Genomic DNA, 22,401 nt, shown 5'->3' with positions numbered 1-22,401 from the left:
TGTCCAGGAGCAATTTGCAATTCATTAGATAAGTCATTTGTTGGGCACAGTTTGCTGAACTCCCAGCTGAGCTGAAGGAGAGTCTTACTAGCAGAGATAGATGTCATGCTCGTCTGGGGGAAAAGTTGCCTCCCCTGCCTAATCCAGCCAAACCAGACTTCCTTAGCCGTTATTTACTCTCTGGGTGAGCCAGCAGAAGCTACACTGAGCTGGTCCCAGCTGGGAGTTGCCTCCTGCTGGCCAAGTTTGAAGGAACCACTCTGAGCCTCTTGACACTAGAGCTCTGAGCCACACAGAGGTGGAAAGAGACTGCAGGTGCCTTCCTTTGGCTCAGGGAGCATATCCTGGGAGGGGACTTTCTGCCCTGGGTCCTAGGTGGACACTATCCTTTGTGGCTTCAGACAGCACAGAACATGGTCTGCATTTGAAACTGGATATTGCCTCCCTATGATCCTTCTCCCCCACCAGATATCCAACCAGTTTGGAGTCTTTCCAGGATGTTGCTAGCCAGCCCTCCAAAACTAGCAGGGAAGCCCATCTGCTAGTGTTTGACCTCAAGGACACTTCCCCACCTGACTTACATGCACATCACAGGAGGGTTAGCATTTATCAAGGACAGTCATTGAAGTGGTGTGTCCAGCACATAGCAGCAGAGACAGCAGCTGGGGCAAGCTTCTGCCCTCTCTGTTCCCTTAGGCCAGTGGGGACATTGTTGCCACCTTCCCTGAGGTCTCAGGGATTTCAGTATGATTCAGGAGTCCTCTGTCCATTGTGTGCCATTGATCTGCCTAGCCACTCCCCTCTCACTCAGTTCCACTGAATATCCCAAACTCCTCTTTCTCTCATGGAGGGTCAAGCTGCAATCACTTCCTCTCCCTGCCTTATCTAGCTTTCAGCCTCTTGGCTGTGTGAATCAAAAAAACTCCACACCATCTCATTACACTTGGTTCTTCCAAGGGACTCTGAGTACCCCATCACCTTCACTACAGACTCAGTCTTTCACACCCTTCCTTATGCCAGTAATCTCACAGAAGGCAAATGGCTTAGAAAGTAAAACCAATCAATTTATCTTCACTGTCAGAGCAAACGATGAAGAAGCTGCAGCAATGGTTGAAAATAAGTTATACCTGAGAACTAAGTCTTGCCGTTGCACTTTGGAAATTTCACGCCAATCACAGACAAGGACCTTCAAGCTGCCAAGACAATTTTTACCTTGACATGGTCACTGACTTGTAAGCCATCCCAAAATGGGAGGATCAACTTTGAGTGGGAGACAACTCTCTCAAACTCAGTCTCGTGCCTGAGCTTGGCCTCTAACAGGCCAGATAACTACAATACCGACACCAAAAAACACCTATTGGGTCAAGGGAGGTATAAGCTAGGTTGATGAAACTATGGATAGCAAAGGAACATGTGGCAGGCCATGCCAGATCACTTCTTTGGTCCATGTAGTGCCCTGCCTATAGCACTGACAAATGCCTGATGCTTCAGAGGAAGACATGAACCCCTCTACAATGTACCTAGTCAGCCCTGCAGTACTACTACAGGAAGTACAAGGGGAGAAATAATCTTTTTGATCTCATAGAACCATGAATTTGTGTCCTGAATAACAACACATCTTAGCAAATAACAAATATAGGTCACAGAGTTCGCTAGTGGCATGGTATGCAACTCAGCAGCCTCCTGAGCTCATCTTATAGGCAGATATACAGTATGGACTTTATCCATCTTTAAAGTAACTCTATTTAAGTAATTCTAAATTAATTTTCATGTGCAGTAGTATAACTAGGGCCGGGCAAAGCGGGCACCAGCCTCGGGTATGGACTTGGAAGAGGCTTGGGCATGGTCCCCTCCTCCTGCAGGAGTCTTTTCCATGGCAGAAGCAGTCCTGTGCAGCCTGGCCATATGGAGCCAGGTAGATGCAGCCCAATGCACCATAGTTGATCTGTTGGGTGGGGGTGAGCAGGGAAAGTGGAATGCACCCCCACTGGGAAACTTTACATTGGAGGCACAGCCCTGCACCCAGAAGCATATCTAGAGACAGGGGTACAGAGGGAGCAAATGGGGCACCAGGTGTGGCTTCGTGGAGTCTGCGTTAGCCGGGCTGCGGCAGTGCAGCAAGCCCATCCCTTAGCTATAGCAGTTAAGCTAACACTGCTCCAGCAGTAGCAGCTACCCTCCAAGCACTGAGCAGGGACAGGTAAGGCTCCATTCCTCCTCCCTTTGTCCTTGCTCTTGCTCTCCAGTGATCAGTATAATTCCACCCACACACACACCGCCCTGCCCCATGTGTTGAAATATCTTCCTATGCTTCTGTCTATGTGCAACAGGATTTCCTTTTACTTGTAGCATTATAATTTTGCCAGCCATTTGGGAATCCTTTGTTCCATTGGTCTTATAAAATGGGACAATACTGGAAAGAAAGGACTGGTCACTAGATCTTTCTTCACCTCAGAAATCTACCAGCTTCCCTCTGAGTCTGCTCTAGTCCCACACACAGCACCGGCAGTGTCTCCTAGGATGAAAATCCTGGCCCAACACCAGTAAAGGAGACAGCAGAATCTGGCCCACAGTGTGCGCAAGCAACAAACTTCTGGATGCCCACGTTAGGGATGCGGGCCTATCTACACAGCCCCACGTGCTGTCGTTGCCTTGGTGATCACAGCATTGCCCAGATAGCAAGTAATCCCCCTGAGCCAGCAAAATGTTAGCCCATTTGTTTGCAAAACGAGTTCAGTCACCTGAGCCAGTCCTCTGCAGTGTTTCCTTTTTTTGTAGCCCTGAGGCAAAAAACCTCCAGGAGTCAGCTACACCATTTCTAGAGCAGTTTTGCCTGAAGCAGTGGCTGCATATGGAAAATGGAAGAGGCTTGGTTTGTCTCCCAGAGCAGAGGGCCAAATGCTAGCACAAGGACAGGCAACTAGTCGAGTATGTTTTCTTCGCTGCTGATCCATTACCCTTCTTAAATTGCCAGCACTGATCTAAGTACCAGTTTGTTTATTGTTCTTGAGTCTTGGGCTGGGCATAACATTTTGTTATTGTAGGTTTGTACACCTGCTGGGCACTGCTGGATCATTTCTGAACATGAGGATATATGCCACTGGTTTCCTCAATTGAATTGTTCCTGAAGACAAGGCACCGTGCAAGTATTGTCAGTCTCAGCCTGTTCATGAGTGGCAAATTACATATTGGGGTGTGAGGCAGAGGGTGATATCACACTATGGATAAGTGAGGGCCAACCTCTTTGCCAGGCATGACATATATTTTCCTTGCACCCTCCGTGAGAGCTACTGTGATCCCCTTTCCCTGCCCAATCCGCTGCTCTACTATCTGCTTCCTGCCCTGTCTGTTGCTGTGCTGCCTGTCTCCTCCCTAATCTGCTGTTGCACCACACACAAAGGCTACCTGTACCACTTGTGGCTCGCATGCCACAGGTTGGCCACCCCTGCTGTGGGTTATGTGTTGAGCCAAACATTTAGAAGACAAGAAAACAACATGGCTGGCCGGCCAGGTGACCACTTCAGCCAGACAAACGTCACCAGTAAGCACCGATAAGTGCTCCTCCAGCCCCTACACCATCTACTCATGTAGGGGCTTTGGATTTGGTGTGCTAAAAAGATGGAGCGAGCTCTGAGAGATGTTACTGAAGGGAGCTGGAGGAGAGGAAAAGGGTATGCAGGAGAAAGGAAGAAAAGATGCAGTTTTGCAGCACGTGGGCCTCAGCATAAAAAACCTCTCGGTGAGTTGCAATGGCCATCGGCAGTGTTAACCTTCCGATCTAATCATAGTCATTAAGTTCCTGCTAACGTCCCTGTCCTATGTCCGAACAGCTCTGTTATCTGTCACCTCCCAATGCGGTGAGCCCGGCTCCCCACTGCCTCAGCTCTCATTAATGCTGCTCAAGCTGGCTGATGAGGCGAGCAGCAGCCGGCTCCTGAGCCCAGATCAGTTTTGTAGACAGCGGGGGATGTTTATCAAACATGGAGGGGATGAAAGCACAAACAAAGAGAGCGTCTCTCTCCCCTTCCAATCGCTGTGGCGCTGCACAGGGCCAGTCTCATTAAAGGCACACCAGCCTTCCTGGCAGGAATTAATCTCAGATGACAACTTGGTTAGCTCATTTAGCAAATAGGCCCAGGACTGCCAGGTCCAGGTGAGAGGTGGCTTTGAGGATCATTTTGCCAAGTGAATGTGAGCCTGATCCAGACAAAGAAACAGCAGGAATGCAGTAAGCTGTCCCTGTTTTGGTCCAAGCCTGCACATCCGAACTTCACAAGGAAACAGCTGCCTCAGGTCTCCTTGAGGGGCAGAGTGAAGATTAAACGCTCCTTCTGCACCAGTACCTTCTCCTGCTTCTTTCTCCCTTGGCCTCAGGTCACAGATGGGTTCCATCTCATTAAGTACGCAGTACTTCTGCCACGTTCCCCCACAACCGTAACCACCAGCTCAGCTCAGCTCAGATCCTTCCTCCAGGATGCAAGCTGCTTGCAATATTAGAAGGCTTTTCATTTCACTTTAATGTTAGAGCAGAGCTCTGGGAGGGCATAAAACACACAGAGAGAAACAAGCAACTTAAAAGGCTTTTTATTTTTCAAGCAAGAGCTTGGTATGAGTGGGCTGCTCTGAATTCCCCAAGCAATGAAGGAGGCTTTCAGCCTGTGCCTGGTGTCCTTCCATGCTGCAGCGACACATAGAAAAAACAAATACCCCTAGGCTGCCCAATCTGCCCATGGTCAAACCACTTGAGGCTACAACTCATTAGATTTCACAAGCTAAGAGGGATTATCCCAGGTCAGCACTTGGCTTGAATACCTTCAAGGGGAAAAAAACCCCTCTGTTGGAAAATAATGTGATAGAGTTCTGGTGAATCTTTGGTAGAGAAAGTTCCTCCTCTTGAATCACAACTGAGCCCAATGCCACTGTGTGGAGTAAGTGGTGGCTGTGCCCTGGGAGCTTTAGTCTAGATGAGACCCAAAACCAGTAACCAGTCCTCTGCAAAAAGTTGCATTTTGCATGGCCAGCAGCTCCCGACAATCAGGCTGTATTTCATATTTGGGTTAATTCTTCCCACACAGGAAGCCGTGCGTCTCTCATTATAGTTAGCATTAGCAGCAGTGCTCTGAACTACCAGCTCACGAAGGAAAATTCTTAAACCTTCCCCCACCGGGAGACCCCATGCAGGAAACAAAGCATCCCTGAGGAACCCAATTCTTGTAGCATCCTCACCCCTATAGCACACAGCTACATGTAAGCCCACTATCCTTCTGAAGCTGCCGAGCAGGAAAAGGCAGAAAGCTATGAACCACAGCACCAGCTGATCTGTAAGCAATGCTTCTACTCCCACTTGGCACAATTTTCAGCAGCTGTAGTAGGCATATTTGAAGCCAGGGTTCCCAGTGGTCCTGTAGAACATGCTGCTGTTTAGGAATCATTGCATTATATGTACCAAGAGCCCTAAGCCAAACAAGGAGGAAGAAAATAAAGCCTAGCAGAATTGTAACGCATGTAAAAACCCTTTGCTCCTCCTGAAATTCCAGCGTAGCACGAGGTAGTCACTTGGCTGTCCCCCACCAACCGGTCAGTACCCAAGACTCTTGGTTTAAAAGGATTCAGCGTGATGCCCTGTCCATGTCTCATGAATGATGCAGAGAGAAAGAGTTCTGGGTGGCCAGTGCTGAGGAATGGGCAAATTCTGATGGGTTGATGAACCAGCTCAGCTCCAGCCCAGGGAATAAATAAATCCTGACTGGATGTCTCCAAGGGAATACTCCATCACAATCCTTAGTCATGTACTATCTCTTGGAGGACTTCCATTCAGCCACAGGTAGCCTTTGGAAACTTGCATAGTATCAAGTGAGATAAGAAGTTCACAGACAAACAATATCTCATCATTCACCTGGCCAAATCTTTCTTGAGAGCACTTCAGATGGCAAGGCTTTTTTTCAGTGAAGCTTTTCAGCACCTTTTGTGCTTTTCTCAGTTATAGTCCCCATCATCCTCTACAGAATCATAGAAAATGAGGGCTGGAAGGAACCTCAGGAGGTCATGTACTCCAACCCCCTGTTCAAAGCATGACCATTCCCAACTAGATCATCCCAGCCAAGGCTCTGTCTACCTGGGTGTTAAAAACATCCAAGTATGGAGACTCCACAGTCTCTCTGGGTAACCTGCTCCAGTGTTTTACTATTCGCCTAGTGAGAAAGTTTGTCCTAATATCTAATCTAAACTTCTCTTGCTACAACTTGACACCAAGTAGGAGAGGAACTGAGAGGATTGAACAACAGGACAAAAAGTAGTCTGTATACCCTGCCCTGGGTTAAAAAATGAACTGAGAAATACAGCATGAGGGAAAATGAGGGCAGGGTAAGGCAGTGATGGATAATGGGGAAGGGCTTGTGGGGGAGAAGTGGGAGGACCAGGAGAACTGTTTTGGCTACTAGGTGTTAGCTGATGTTGAAACCTCCAGGAGAATATGCTGGAGAGAGGCTAAGAGGAGGATTGAATGGAAGAAAACAAGTTGGGAGTGCAGAGACAGAGCTAAAAGTCACCAGGATGAAGGGGATTATTAAAACCTTGGGTGTGGAGGGAATACCTAGAAAAAGGGTACACAGAATCAAGACTAGAAGAAGCTCTATGGGAGTTCAAGTATGGACAGCTGAAGAGGAGCACCCTCCAAATAAATGATTGGATACAATGGCTCAAGAAGCCCCTTCCAGTCCTGTGCTTCTCTGATCACCAGTGAAGAAACAGAACCAAGAGAGGGCAGCGTGGTAGAAGCCTACTGCATTCAGCTCCCGGTTCATACACAACTGAGCGCTGTCCATCTGTCCTCCAGATTTTTGCCATACTTTATTCAGGACCAGGCCAAAGTAATGCAGGAATTTTGAGCAATGCGATATGAGCATGTCTTAGGGTGAGATTAGTATACTTTACTGTGGCTCCACTGTAGATCATACTCTATTGTAGTAGCATATAACCAATAATCAATCTGTGCAATGTGTTTAAATTGCATCTGCAGAAAAAGATATTTCTTATTAGAATTTAACGATGCCAAAGAGAGAGGGCAGCGGCAATATATAGCAGGACTGATTCTCATTTGCATTTAGGTTCCTTGACATCATGCTGGAGGTGCAAATGTAATTTTTCTCCCCCATAAGGGGCCCCAGTATAAATGAGAATCAGATTCGAGACTGCAAGTACTCACTTCGGTTAGAGAGAAACTTGGTTAAGGATGAAAAAACAATAAAAACCCTGAATTATTTCAGTGAATTGCAAATGTGGAAATTGCAATTCTGCTTATTTTGAATCTCGGCTTGCAGTAAAGTTGTGCTATGACAAAGTGACTTCATTATAAGAAGTTCCCCTGTGTCCTATAGTATCAGTATTTGTTAAGCACAGACAATGTGCTCTGCGCTGTACGAGAAACAAATATAAAAGGCAAAGCCGTCCCTGGAGACCTCCCAATTGACAGAGCCATAAAGATAAGATGCACTTTGTGACCCAAAGGAAGCAGACACTTAGATCTTTTTTAATTATTTTGTTTTGTATATATAGTAAATAATTTTTTACACCCAAACTTCAACCAAACACATTCATTACTAGGATGTCCTCAAACTCTGAGGTGAACCAATCTTAAAATCCTTGGTTTTTGTGCAGAGTTAGAGAGAAGAGAGCATTATGACCCAGGTAAAAAGATGGAAGTGTCCTGCAAAACTGTCTGTTTCACATGCTCTGAAAAATGTCCAGTTCCTTCCCTCTTCACTCTCTAGTCAAAGCTCTCACCAGTCTCCCACTGGATGCTCTCTGCCCTCTTTTAGGCTGGAGCATCCTTGAAACCTACCCTTTTGTGACCGCAGAACTTATATAAATATAATTCCAGTGATTTCATTATTGTGACTGTATGAAAGCCCTTCCATAATACAAACAGCCAACAACTTTCCCCTGTATTTCCAGCCTGGAGGGCTCTTCAGCTTCAGTATGAGTGAAGAGGTTGAAATTCTACCTGCCTGAATCTTTGGCTTATAAAATTGACAATACCTGCTAATGGCTGGAGGGTTTTCTTCATATTAAAACCCCATTCAGAAAAGTCCAAAGGCAGGCAGCAGGCCTCCTCAGCTCTCCATATCCACAGAATCAGACTTCAAAATCACCAGTGAGTGGCACAATCGGCTTCCCTCTTCTATTCAGCAGGGAAAGGCATGTCCATGCCTGCAGTTTCTGGCTATTCTGTTAATACTACAACTACTTCACTTCTGCAACAAGTGGAGCCTGTTGCATCCTAACCATCTTAACCTCCTTGTCTTTCCAGGGAAGGGTGTGGTGTTTGAGAACAATGGTTTGGGGATCTTACCGGCCGGACTTCCAGGCGATACCTGAGGATGGGATCCACCGCATCAGGCTCCTTCTGTGTCCACTGCAAGATGTAGGAGTAGTTCTTGGATTGCTTCTGGCTCAGGGTGGGGTTGGGGGTGTCATAGTAAAACTCTGGGTTGTAAGCTTTTGCTAGGGAGAAAAGAGGGAAATGAGTAAGGGGTTGGGGAGGGTAAAATACATAGGGGGAGCCCTGAGGGTGGTTTGGCTTCACTCCCCTAATTCAACCACCCAACTACAGCAGGGAGGTTGATCTGGAGTCCAAAATGGGCAGACTGGCATCATATCAGGCACCTCACTTATGTTATAAGCCACTCAAGCCATACGTGTCTGACAACCTCTGGTGGTTGAGCCTGCAGGGTGTCTTACAGCCCAGGCACCCCAGCGTGGCACACACCACTACACGAGGAGACATGGGAACAACTTTAGTTCTATGGCTGAACTGGTTCTAATCTCCTCTTTGTTGTAGAGATGGAGACAACCACTTTAAACCGATGCATTTTCTATTTGTTCTTCCTGTGACTACTTTGCAAAGCCTCCTGTTCACAAAACCTGGCCAACAGGTCATATTGAATGTGTTATTTATCACCAAGACTTAAAAAAAGCATGTTGCCCCTCAAAAATACCCTGGGCCACTGCAGCACTTTGTCCAGGCCCTTTTTTAATATGACAGTCACCTCCACAATGGAAAGGTTCCCACCTCAGCCATGGAATAAAACAGCAGCATGCATGGGAGGCTGGAAAAGAACAGAGGTCATGTGACTAAGGCAATGTCTCTTCCTAGGAAGAAAGAGCAACAGCAGAGGAGAAACACAGAAGAAAACGTCCCCTACAAAGAAGTAACAGGGATGGCACATGGAAAGATTTTCAGTACTTTTCGCATGACAGCAGGAGCTCTTCCTCTCCCACCACAAATAAGACATAAAGGCTAGGTACAGACATTCAAGTAGCCCAAGGCAGAATCAGTCTAAATTATGTGGTTTTCTGTAAAAAGCATAGTTTAGATTGGCAGTGAACAGAACACACATTTGCCCTTTGCTGGGGGGGAAGGAGGGGGAGGCAAATCTTCTGCAATTTCAAACCAGTCTATCTGTGCCAAACTTCTGTTCTGTTATGGGTATAGACTGGTTTCTGAACATTTATATCAGTAAAAATGTAATGTCTGTACCCAGCCACAGTGGCTTTGAAGGAGGGATGAAGTGGGGTAAAATAAGAATCAGCACATGAGCCAAAACTTGCTGAAAGTATATCCCCTTTCCCTCTGTGCTCCAGCTTTTCTGGTGTGTCAAAAGGCATTAAAATACCCTGAGGAAGAGTGCTTTTGTCTGGGCTTCAGCTGTGAGAGGGAAGCAGCCATATTTTCTGGAGTTTAATTGAACAAAGTCTTGTGCTTTCTGGCATTCGCCAACTGTTTCTGAAAGCCCCCCTTCCTTGGGGGCTGGGCAACGTTCTGCTCTCCCTCACCCGGGTGTGAATCCCAAGTCACTGGACAAAGGTTAGTGGAGTGCTTCCACATTCACACTGCTCTCACTGAAGGTGTGTCTACATTTGTGGTCACTACCATGACTAGCATCATGTAGATATATCCCGGCCATCTTTAAACAAGCTAGCTTGGGGGCTGGTAGTAGTGTAGCCCCGGAAGCATGAAACTCAAGGCAGAGGACAAAACTGAGCAGCAGGGTAAGCACTAATGTGGTCAGCCTGAGATGACATTTATCTGGCCATAGCTAGACTGCCCCAGGACTGAAATGGGGCACGGCAAGAGCAGAAATTCAATAAGTCTGTCTCCAGACATTAGGAGAGTTCAGATCTAGATTTGAGTTCCAAAGACTGAGGCTCTCTCTAAGTCATGAGTTGCTGGAATAAGGAGCGACTATGAACACCATCTTCCCAACTGTTCCTTCTGCCAGACTGCACTCCTTCACCCATCCACTTGAATCATGGGCCCTGCCATTCTGTGTGGATATAATTAGGCTCGAAAGGATTCAATGTTTATTTTTTATGAACTCAGATGGATATTATTGATGTTTATTTCCAAGTCCTTTTTTTCTTATTATTTTTATTGACTTAAATTTTGTGAGAGCAAGAAATTCAGAACCACCTCAGAGACTAATTGCTGCTTATTCAACTTGTATTGACTGTGGAAGTCAAGTTGCATAATGGATTCAGAAATAAAATCAGAACTGATGATAATCATCGTCTTGCATAATATTAATTCCTTATTAATTGACTCCAAGATAGAAATGGAAGCAAAAAAAGGAGAAAAGGGGCTTTTAATAAGAATGCAGAATGTCAGATACTTTTAAAACTTCCTTTCTGAAAAGTTTAACTCTTGCTGGAAGGTTTTTCTTCCTCGCTCTGTTTTTGAAGAAGAGAAAAATGCATTCAAACCCCTTCCTTGGGAGATCACAAGTCAATGAAGTCAGAAGGTACACACTGACTAGACCATGTGAATGTGATGGCAGCATTTGCCAGTCTGTTCATGGCGGGCGTGGGGGGAATGTCACATTGCTATTGAAATACATTTTATAACAAGTTGATTTCCTGTTGGTGGAAGGAGATAAACCATGGCCCACCACCTTATACACTTATTTAAATCTCACTATTAGAGTATTTCAACACCTGAAGGTCTTTAATGCACCCAAATGCCCCAGTGAATCAGGGAAGAATAGTTACCTTTATTTTACAGATGGAACTGAGATAGAGGGAAACGAAGTAATTTGTCCAAGGTCACACCCAAAGGAAAGAAGAAATTAAATCTGAGTAGTCCAAAGCCCAAACTAGTACCTTAATCATCGAGTTAATTCTTTGGCTACTATTCAAGCTTTTGCTTGATGTGGAGATACCTGGTGCATAAGAATGGGAAGGGAAATTTGAAGTCAAAAACCAGCATTGGACACTGGTGTCCTCAAAGTTGAGAAAAGATGGAGCAGAAGGAATACATGTGGCATTTGTGATGAGTGCCTTCTTTGGAGATGGATGCTGCCTGCTTCTCCCAGGATCCTATCTCATGGGGCAGAGCACCACAAACTGGATGGTATTAATTCATTCATTACCAGCTGCAGGAAAGAATCCACATGCTAGAAGCATTTCTGAGCCCACAAGACATGAATGACTGGTGCTTCCCATGAGTGGGGGGGCATCATGGCGGCGAGTGGGGACTGCCTGCAGCCGCCACCAGTGCTGTCGGCGGTGGGGGGGGTAGGGGTGGCGAGCAGCAGGTGGCGAGCATCAACAGTGTGGGGGGGAAGAGTGGTAGCCAATCTCGGGGGGGCATATGCCCCCCTGTGTCCTTCCTACACATCACCTACACCACAAGAAATTAAGTGTCATTTGGCAGAGCGCAGAGGATTGTATTTTGCCATGATTTAATTTGTGGGAGAAGTACCAGGGGCGTAGGAAGAAAGTGTAGTGAGGTCCAAAGTTTTTAGAAGAAATCTGGGTTCACATGAACTTCCAGAAGTCTAAAGGGATGAGAGTGGAATGTCTAGAAAAGAGGGACATAACTGAGGGAAGTCTCTGTGATCACCTTGCTGCAAATGCTTGAAGAGTGACAATCAGAACATAAGACAAAGCAGTGCTCACCTACCTCTCACCCCCCTCTGCTAACTTTCATATGCACAGAGGTGGACATTCTTATCACTTGCAGCAACATAGAGCACTATACAGGGCCTGTAAAGATGACTATTCACACCCAAACTTTGAGGGGGTTCAAAATTCAAATCTTCCCAGTTCTTGAAGAACCATTAAACCAAAACATGAACTTTAGGGTACTTGAAATCCTGATTTCAGGTAGTGGCTCAACAGCATGCCAGAAGAGCTCAGCTTTATAGCTTCTCCTGTGATTTCTGCTGCTTGGCTTGTTGGAGCAACTAAATGCTGGGATGTTTCTCTGAATTATCCCAATTTTGCACATCTGGAAAAATCAGATGGAAACTTGCTGACAGCAATGATATTCCTGGAACTAATAGATAGGCTGGGTTTTACCAATTATGTTCCTGAAAGGACAACCTAAAGGGCAGAAACATTGTGAGAACTCAGCCACAGCAAATGGGAGGTGCTGGCATTGGAGCCTTTCAAACCTCAGAAAAGATTTGGCCTCTTTGTATTCCCTTTGATCTGGTTTGCTCAGGCTTGTCCTGGAATACACTGCACAGTTACAGTGGTGAGAAAGCTCTGTACCTCAGCTGAGTCTATCGCTGATCAAGACAACTCCTTATAAAGAACTTGTCTGGAAACCGGCACCCAAGTCAATCCTTAGGTCATGGGAAAAGCAGACTTAATGATCAGCAGAAGTAGCTGGGGCAGACATGTGTTTTTTGCTGCTGAAACACTGCTGCCCCATTTGTGCCTATGGTCTTGGGAAGGATTTGTTTGCTGTACATGCTGGATTTAAGAAAAGCTGAGTGGCAAATCCACTGAGTATCATTCCTGCCTGGTTTTATCTAAGCAGATATCGCTGCAAAAAGACAATCCAAAGACTTACAGAAACCTGGGGAATGCATGTTTTTAGGAATGGCTTTGTTTTCAAAGAGGGGACTGGGTTCTTTAGGGAACTTATGCTGAGATGCACCATCTTTCTTCCCAAGTTGCTGAACTTTTAAATCCGACTCAGGTTGGCTATAGCTTACAACTGATACCATCCAACAGCCATATAAGTAAGCCTGTGTGACATGTGTGGGGTGGGTTCCAGCCCTGTTTCTTTCAGGCTGGTGTGCATGCCACAAAAACGTACCAAGGCAACTGGCACTGATTGACTTCCCTTCCAGGCAGTACCAGCAGAGGTACGAAGGACTGCATGAAACAGAGAGGTTGATCTCCCCTTCTGGATCCAGAGAATGGTCCCTCCAGAACAACTGTAGCATTCTGGTTCAGAAATGGTGTGGAGGAAGCTTGCCTGCACTATTTCTTCTTAAGGAGAAGGGGGCTTCTGTCTCCCCAGCTACCAGTTGCATTACACAAGTCAATTAAAAAGAGAACAAGAACAAGGCAACCTGCAAGACTCACCAGACACCTGGAAGAGGCAGGTGGAGACCCCCACATCATTGGAAATGCTGCACTCATAGCTACCGCTGGTGTCCCGGCTCACGCTGTCCACTTTCAGCTCTGAGTAGTCCTGCTGCTCTGCAGGGGGCAGCGTCAAGAGATTCCCATTGAAACGCCAGACAGCAGTGGCAACTTTCATGGGGCTTCCCTTCAGCATGGTGCAGCGCAGGGTGACGCTGCGGCCTAAGCCCTGGCGAATGTCCTGGAAAGTTGGTTCCACCACTGGGGGGACTGGAGGCCAAATGACAAAAATGGACAGAAAAGCCATCAGTGGAAACAGCAGTCTCCAGCACAGTCTATTGTACCACTTAAACCCTCAGTCATTGCCATAGCATCCGTCACGATTCAGGCACCCACAAGTCTTGTTAGAGTATAGTTCCTATTTCCCAAAGTTTTGTCCAGCCAAGAGTCCCATCAGCTCTCTGTCAACCACTTGCATCTGGACTAGAACAGGTTGCAAGTCTGACATATGGGGGGAGGGGAGAGGGAGCCACCTGTGAAAAGCATGGATCGAGAGACAAGGTTTCATCTTGATCCAACCAGTTATAGTGGGACATTACTGCTGAGCCCTGGAGTTTTAGCAAGTCACCCTTTGTGATCAGACATACAACCCACATTGCTGAGCTCTGCAGCTTGCATTAAACCCACAAGTCTTAAATCAGAATAACAGTAGTAGTAATTCCTTGAATCCAGTCTGACCTGCAAGCTGCATTAGCTGCTAAACACTGAAATCCATTTTCTCCTGTTCCTTGTTTAATAGAGGAAAGTTAAAAATATATAAATTGCCTATCCCTCTGGAGGGATGTACACTGTCTGCCCCAATACAGCATACACTCCATGGGGAGCATTAGAGAGGCTGTACTTAATGCAAGCATCAAGAGGTCTGCAAGGAAGTGCAACTCAGTGGTTAAATCAGAGGACTGACTATAAGTACTCTGGAGTTCTAGTCCCCTCTTTATCTTTATTGTCTCACCTTGGGAGGTAAATCATTTGTCCACTCCGTGCCTCATTTTCCCTTTTCACTAGCATACGAATAATGACATTTATCTGTTCTGCTGGGGTAAGGTGAGTAGGATGATTTTTGTTAGTTTTTGTAAAGGTTTCCGGGGCCAGGCAGGCAGGGTGAGCAGAACCCAGTGGGCTGCCACCTATTTCAATTAACAAGAGGAACCTCGCTTCCAGGTGCTACCAATCTGGCACCTTCCACTAGCACTAAATTAAAAGTAATAGAAGGTAGGGAAAAACACAAGCTTGCCTACTGAAATGAGGAAGACTGCACCAGAATCTGCAAAGGTAGAAAATGGCTGTTGGATGGACCAAGCTTCAGAAAGGAAAAAGAATTGTCTCTATAGCAGACCTCCTGTATTATAACGACTCTTCTCCCTCAGGCCTGATAAAATCTACTTGCCTCAAGGCAACATCTACCCACTACAGGTCAAATATGAGAAATCTCCTTTGTCATGAACATAAGAATTTCTACAGCATCTCATCCACTATGAACATGATGGCGTCTCCAGGTCCGCCCTAGCAACTCCTCCACCACAGGTATAACCATGTCAACAAGTCTAATTCACCAACACCTCCTATGCCAGTAGCATAATCACATCTCCAGGTCTAGAACAACAGCATCCCCTTTGCTATGGGCACAATGATGTCTCCAGGTTCAGTGCAGCAAGGTTTCATCTTGATCCAAGCCATTATAGTGGGACATTGCATCTTCCTTCCTGGTTAGCCCTTGCCTGACAGTAACCACATTATTTTTCAGGTACCTGGCTCAACTTTAAGCCTCTGGGTCCTTTACTGCATTTAAATAAATTAAAAGCAGCCCTTGACTGAGATTACACTGCTGTGTTGAATGGCATGGTCAGCTCATTACAGATGGCTTTGCTAGCAATGTGTCTCAGCAGGCGCTCCAAGCACTGACTTGCCTTTGGCTCACACGTCTCCCACCTCACAGTGAGAATAATGTGAGAAGTTGTTTGATTACACTTAGTGCTATGAATATGCCATCTCCATCCCCAGCTGCTATCCCATTTCTTGGGTCACATCTGCTCCTTAATTGAAGCCGGTGGGGACTCACACTCTAATCAAGGCCAGCTGGTGACGTGAAAAAAAGAGAGACGGCTTCAAAAGTGACACAGCAACTCCTGATGCACTTGACCAAAGCAATTCACCTAGTGAGAGAGAGGGATGGGACAGCAGCCCCATTCAATGAAGTAAGGAGGCCCTGAAGGGTCTTGAGAGCAGCAAAAATGGTGTGGTCCCTTCCCTGGTAACAGGACCATCCTCTGTTCCAGTAACCAGGGAATATCTGTCCACTGTAAGAAATGAGGCAGTGTAGATGCTCTGAGACTGCCCCAGGCCACTGCTCTTGAGCATGCTGGAAACACCGGCATTAAGTAAATGCCGGAGGACCCTTCCGGATGTCCTCAAAATCTCATTTCTGGGCTTGATACACAGGAAGTGGGAGTGGGTGGGAAAGGGTTATTGTTTCAGCCACAAGACTGAAGTGCAGACTGTCGTGGTAGAGCTAAATCGCCAGAACAGCATTCCCTCCTCTGTATCAGAAGTGCAGTTTGCACGTGGAAGAAGCCCGTCTAAATGAACCGGCAGCCTGACCTCCCAGAGCCAGGAACTTCCCAGCTCTCCTAGGTTGGAGATGGATTCCTTCAGGAAGGAGAGCTCCTAGGTCATCCCTCCACAAAGAACCTGCTAGAGCTGCCACAAATGGTACTGACTGTTTCTGCAAATTTTCTGTATATACTTGCTGAGCTAATGCTCCTGCATGGATCCTGGTTGGTAACTGTCTTGCTGGAAACATAGTGAAACAGAGTCCTGGCTGCTCTTGATTATTAAGTTCCCCTGGCATGTAGACTTCTTGGCCAAATTCCAAACCCAGGAGATTACATGGAGGATCCCAACAAGGCTTTCAATTTCTCCCTAAAGATGTAATGTGCAGTGTTGATGTGCCTTGTTAAACACCTGCCATATGCCACCTCAAAGGTGGCGGCTATCCCTGCACACACAGGACTCCAGGAGCCTTTTGCATAAGATACAGAGGTTCCAGATACAGACACCTACTGTTTTTCTTTGATGCTGAACTGAACTACTGACCACATCCTGTGGTTCAGTTTAGGTGTGGCAAGTGAACTACAGACCAGCTAGTAGGGCAAGAGGTACTAGAAAGGGGAGAAGAGGGCAGATTGTTACCTAGCTAGGTATCATTCAAGAAGCAACAGGCTGCTGGCAGAGATGTTAAGATGTTGCTGCTGTGAAAACATGGAGCCATGCAGCTTGGCTTTATCAATAATGTTATTGAACAATAGTAAAAAGCTATACTCACTTGTCTGTTTGCTAGGAACAAATAAAACCCACCAAATTAAGGCAACCCACTCTGATGTCCCAAGAGCAAAGGGACACTCCAAGTATCTACTTGACTAGGAGCCAGACTAGGAGCTTTGCAGTGAATGGAGCTGCTGGGTCAGCACGATGCTTACAGTGACAGGGGAAAAGCAGGAGGAGAGCAGCATGAGGAGATATCAAGTGTCAGGGTAGAGTTTTGAACAGCAAAAAATCTCTCATTTTCCAGCTTTGTTGGAAGTAACTAGAATTGTGCTTGGGCTGCTGTGCCACAGGGCAGAGAAATGTGGTGGTCTTTGGTGCAGAGACAACCCTTACACACCCGTCACACAGCTTATTTGCTATTCCAGCTGTGGGAAAGAGCTTTCTTCTTCACAAGGGAACAAAAGCACTTGGCTGAGAGATCCAGCTCAGGATTTTTTGGGGGCTGTTACTAAGCAGCCTTCAGTGCTCTAGTCACTAGGTGCGACTCAGGGAAGTTTGTTAGGGTCAGACCCCCCAGTGCCACAGAAATGGCAATAAAGATAAGGGATATTTCTGCCCCCATGAAAGTCACCACATCCCTGAGTCCCATGATGGCAGCACAGCCATATCTTGGCTCTGTGCAAAAGACCTGATGTGAAGAATTAGATGTTTCTGCATTTTTTTCTATGAGAAAGGCATGTCTCAGTTTACTGACTCCCTCTGCTTTGTTACCTGCTGGGTGAGAAAGAGTTACAATTTCTCCTCAGGAACAAGAAAGCTTGGGACAGCAGGTTGTCATGTAGGCTGTCTAGCTTGGGTTGAATGAATGATGAAGAAAAAGGCCCACATATAAATGGAGGTGACTTGGACAGACAATGGCGAACCAGACATTAGTAATGACTGGCAGCCCAGGGAAGCTGGAGAACATGTGAACACAGCAGTGCCACAACTAGAGACAAAACACTTATGCGTGAGCAGACTGCAATATCAGAAGCTGGCTGGCAGGGCTAAGAGTGACTGCCTCCTCTAAGTGGCACTGGTGCCAGTGGTATAGATTACAGGACATGAACAAATTAATGCTGCTGAACTGCTGGCTTGTAAGGATCATTCAGAAACCACTCTCCTCCAGCTTGGATCAGCCAGTTAGCAGAGCAATCGGTGTGTGGCCAGTCATTCCCTTTCTATAGCCACTCGCTGCAACTCACTATTTGGGCTTGCTACATGTGTTCTCACGCATATATTCACAATGCTGGAGTCTTGTCACTTCCTTAGTATCCCACTGCTGTGTCACCTCAAAGAGCCCATAGCTGGGCAACCCCTGTATAAGATTCTTTCTCTTCCCATCTTTGCCTGACTGAGGCCAGATGTGGAGCATGCTCTCCGGTGTTAGGATTATTAATTATACTGCACTAGATTTTCTTTGTACCAGCTAAAATATGATATGCAGATAAACCGCAAACAGACATCTGAGTCCCCTGCCTTGGAGAGCTCCCAGGGTAAAGTCACAGACATGTGCAAAAGTAGTGATTGTAAAAGGGCATTACTGAGAGGTGGTGTTTGAAGAAAAAGGATGAAGGAGATGTGGCTTGCCTGGACTCAGATGCTGTTGCAGCCTGGAGCAGGGAGAATCAAGGACAACACGAAGAAAAGGAGAGAAGTGTGGGCAGACCAAAGGGAATGAGAGGAAGCTCAGGCGGGAGGCATAGGTGAGACCAGAGCTGCAGTGATCTGGGGCCAGAAGAAACAGAGATGATAGCTGCCTGCAGAAGGATAAGGGGAAGCCAGTACCCAGAAGCAAGAAGGGCCAGGTTTACTACAGACAGACCAGGCCTGGAAACTGCAACAAGGATCAAAGAAGCCACCACTAATACTCTGCTCACATCTCTGCAAATTTCAAGCCACTTTACTGATGGATTCTCATGCATACCTCCATAAGGCTCCTACTGTTTCCATTTTGCAGGTGGAGAAATACTGGCAAGGGGACAGAGCATTGTCTGATCCCATGTCACGTGGATAGTCAGCAGCACAGGTGGAAGTGGAGCCTAGGAGTCCTGACTTCCAACTCTGTGCTTATGACTGGATTTCCTCTTGTCACAAGAGAGACACACAGAAATTTCTTAGTTTTTACTAAGATGAAAGTAAAATTCAAAATGGAACGAGAGAAAATAACCCACCTCTCTAGGTGAGAGGGCAGTTTTATTTGCAATTTGCTCTTCTGCAGAAGGCTCTCTCAAACTTAGACACTGAACTGAAATACTGGTTGTAACTAGCATCTATCTGATCTATCCTAGATACTTAACACTGACACAAAGGTCTTGCAGACTCTATCAGATCCCATGTGCATGAGCTGAGATAAATGACCATTTACTTACTGGATTAACACTGCAAAGAACATATTTCACACCCAGAGTCTGGTGAGAAAGCCTGCCCCTTTTTTGTAAATGATAGCTATTAACTCTGTTCTATTAACAGTCTTTCGAATTACACTAGTTACTGCAACTGACTGCAAAAATAAATAAGCATAACTGAAGGCAGGGAAACTACTATGGATAATTTTTAAGGACCTGTTAGACATAGCTCACCATGTCCAGTAGCCTCCTAAATTGAATCAAAATCCTCCCATACATCCCAGGACCCGCTGCAAACACATGGAGCTGCCTTTTCATCCTCCTCTGATATTTTTCTAAGGTTCAACATTAATAATACTATGCAGCTAAAAGCAGCAGGAAACTACCAGCAGCCCAGTGTACCACATAAGGAAATCAGGCAGGGAGCCTCACTTCTACCATTAGTGCCAGGAGGGAAGAGAAGCCAGCAGGCAGCAAGTCTGTGCTGATGCCACTGTATTGCTGCTGTAGCTGGAATACGTACATATTGACCCCTGGAATATACAGAGCTCTTTGTAACTGAATAGGCTTAAACCCATAGTTAGAACTTTCCATCCAACAAATTAATGGCTACCTAGGATGGCATGGCCATCACTATGCTGCACACTGTCATGTGCTATAGAGATGGATCACAGATTCTCCTGCTCTAAAACACACACAGAGAAAAATATATGGGAACCTCTGCTGGCATGAGAAGTTCTTCAACACACAACTGATCAGTTCTGTTTCCATCCAGTCGCACACACACAAGCTCTTATTATCCATACCAGGTAGACAGCCCAGGAGGGGCCAGCATGTTGCCCATGGGCTACACATGGCCCATGAGCAGTTAACACTTGGCATAAGGGCCCCAGCAGCTGCTTCTTCCATACCTGCTTGGCAGGGTGGGCCATTTACCAGTGGTACAGTCTATGAAGTGGGGAGGGATCCCAGGAGGGGTGCCTCCACAAAGTGCAGATTGTGCCGTATGTGATCCAAGGGATGCATGCCAGTGCTGTGTGTATCCCATAACTATGCCAAAGTTGGACAGTTCTCATCAATATGATAAGGACATGAAGAGCTGAGATGTAACTAGCATGATATTAGTGTAAAAAAATATTGGGGAAATTATCTGTTTAGGAAGCTGTGCCATTTTGCTTAAAGTGGTGTAGAAATAGAATCAGCAGTAAAACTAAGTTGGGGTAAGTTTATATCAGCTTGTGTTTCATTTCTCTATAACTTCCCCAATGTAGCTGTTTGTTAAAGGCAAATGGCAAGCTGTTACTGGCTCTCCACCCTCTTGTGGTGAGGAACAGTGATAGCTAATTGTTATCCTGGGATAGATACGTGTTTGTCCATTCTGGATTCCATTGTCACTTACATGGGTATATGCAACTAATATACCAATATTATACACAAGTAGGTTTTTTTCCAGTTATATCCTAATAAGGCACAACAGGTTCCAACCAAAGGAGTTTTCTATATAGAATTATATTAAGCAATGGATATTTCCAACCTTGATCTCAAATGTTTGTTTTGTCAGCTACAAGGGATGATTTAACCTCATGGGTAGAATAAGGGGCTGGGAGGAAAACTTCCTCAGTTTTAATCTTGGCTCCATCACATACTTCCCTTCTGTAGTGTTGTGCAAATTACTCCCTCTCTCTCTCATCCCAGTCTGTAGAAATGGAGGCAGTAATATAACAAACCGATTAATTTGTCACAGGGGGAAATCCCAATAATGATGAATTATCCAGTAGGGACCAATTATCAGGTGTTGATTTTGAGTTGGGGAGGCTGGTGGGGGACAGGAACAATGGCAAATTACACCATAAGTGGCAAACTATCCCATAGCTGAATTAACCTGTGTTTACTGACCCTTACTCACTTGGCTCTCAGGGGACAGGTGTAAGGACTGCGAACTCTTGACATATGTTGATGCTAAGTTACATGTATTGTTCTTCTTAATAATGAAAACTCAAATACATTCTCTATTTGGAGGGTGGGGAGGAGCAGACAAAGTAGCATTTGGAGGGGAGGAGGATTGTCTTCCTGCCAGTCACATGTTTTAATGCTCTTAAAGAGTGAGCCAAAACACATGTACCAACTGTCTGAATCTCAGCTCCTGTGCTCTCTCCTAGAAACCTTCCAAGCCAATTAATTCAGCAAGTCAAACCCTATTTTAATAAAGACAGTTTTGCTTAGTGATGTACTCTTCTGCTGCATTAACTGAGATGATTAGTACATTATCCCACTCTTTCCCTTTATAAGGTTTTGGAATGGGTCCACACAGGGTGGGAATTTCTAGACCTTTCGCCCGACATGCTCTCCCAAACACAAACCTAGCCCAGACATGCTGAAACTCTATGTAAACTCAGTGTCCAATTAATTCATGCTAACAAGACACTACAAAGACAAGTATTCCCCTGCAGTGCAAAGTCACATCATTCCCATGGCTCAGTTACCTTGAAGTGCCTGGTTTCAACACATTTGGTTTCCTTAATTGCAAAAGATGAGTGGAAAAAGATGGTGTGTGTGCAGAAGATGCACACACATGCACAGGGTAATGTATTCAAATGACCCCCTCCCTCCCTCACCCTCCCCCCCGCCACCAGATTAGGTAGACTGTGTATGAAACAGAAAGCAATTAAAATAGTGAAAATCCCCATTTCAGAACTGGGGGCAGTAGGCTAATGTCCCAGTAATTGGAGAATCAAGGGGGTAGATCAAGTCTAGGATTTTAACACTGGTATAGACAGAAATACTAACTAACCCATGGCCAATTAAGGCGTTTATACCTTGCTAATCACCATTATATGAAACAACTTGGCAACAGGTAGGACAGAACTAAGTTCCTCTTGTCCTAAAAAACACTTACCCCATGCTATATTAGCTATAAGAACTCCATTATAAGAACTGGTAGTCTTCTTCCAGTATCTAAGAGGAAATGGCAAGTATGCCCACCTTTCTAATGACATATCAGGAAAGCAGAAACCTACAACTCCCAGTCATCTTGGAGACATTTGTAGTTGGCTGTTCATTTACCATATGCCAAGTACATCTCACTCCAAATGTTTCCTGGGAGGGGCAGGAAGAAGTTTTTCCTCCTTCTGTGCATTACATGGTTTTGGGATTTTTTTTTAAAACTTTCCTCAGAGATTGGAGACTGCCAGAGATGGGATTTGGGGCAGGGTGTACCAGAGCTTATAGTGGTACTGCAAAACCTCCCTAGTGCCCAGCTCGTGTCTTGCTCTTGTTTTCACCTTTAAACCACTGCCAGATCTCTTGTCTGGAG

At 45.8% G+C, this 22,401-nt stretch overlaps 1 protein-coding gene across 1 annotated transcript in view; it reads right to left on the bottom strand.

The window, feature by feature from the left end:
* The window catches only part of MDGA1 (MAM domain containing glycosylphosphatidylinositol anchor 1), a 131,790-nt gene that overhangs the window by 58,692 nt on the left and 50,697 nt on the right, over window positions 1–22,401 (bottom strand). The window contains exons 9-10 of the mRNA XM_019548593.1: window positions 13,378–13,647; window positions 8,351–8,502 (exon numbers count right to left, since the gene is read on the bottom strand). Of these exons, the coding sequence (XP_019404138.1) occupies window positions 8,351–8,502; window positions 13,378–13,647 (422 nt within the window). The remainder of the gene's footprint in view (window positions 1–8,350; window positions 8,503–13,377; window positions 13,648–22,401) is intronic.

The sequence above is a fragment of the Crocodylus porosus genome, unplaced genomic scaffold (genome assembly GCF_001723895.1).
Source record: "Crocodylus porosus isolate Cpor-Errol unplaced genomic scaffold, CroPor_comp1, whole genome shotgun sequence".
NCBI lineage: Eukaryota > Metazoa > Chordata > Crocodylia > Crocodylidae > Crocodylus > Crocodylus porosus.
The sequence above is the reverse complement of the archived record's forward strand: the minus strand, read 5'-3'. Positions and strand labels throughout refer to the sequence as shown.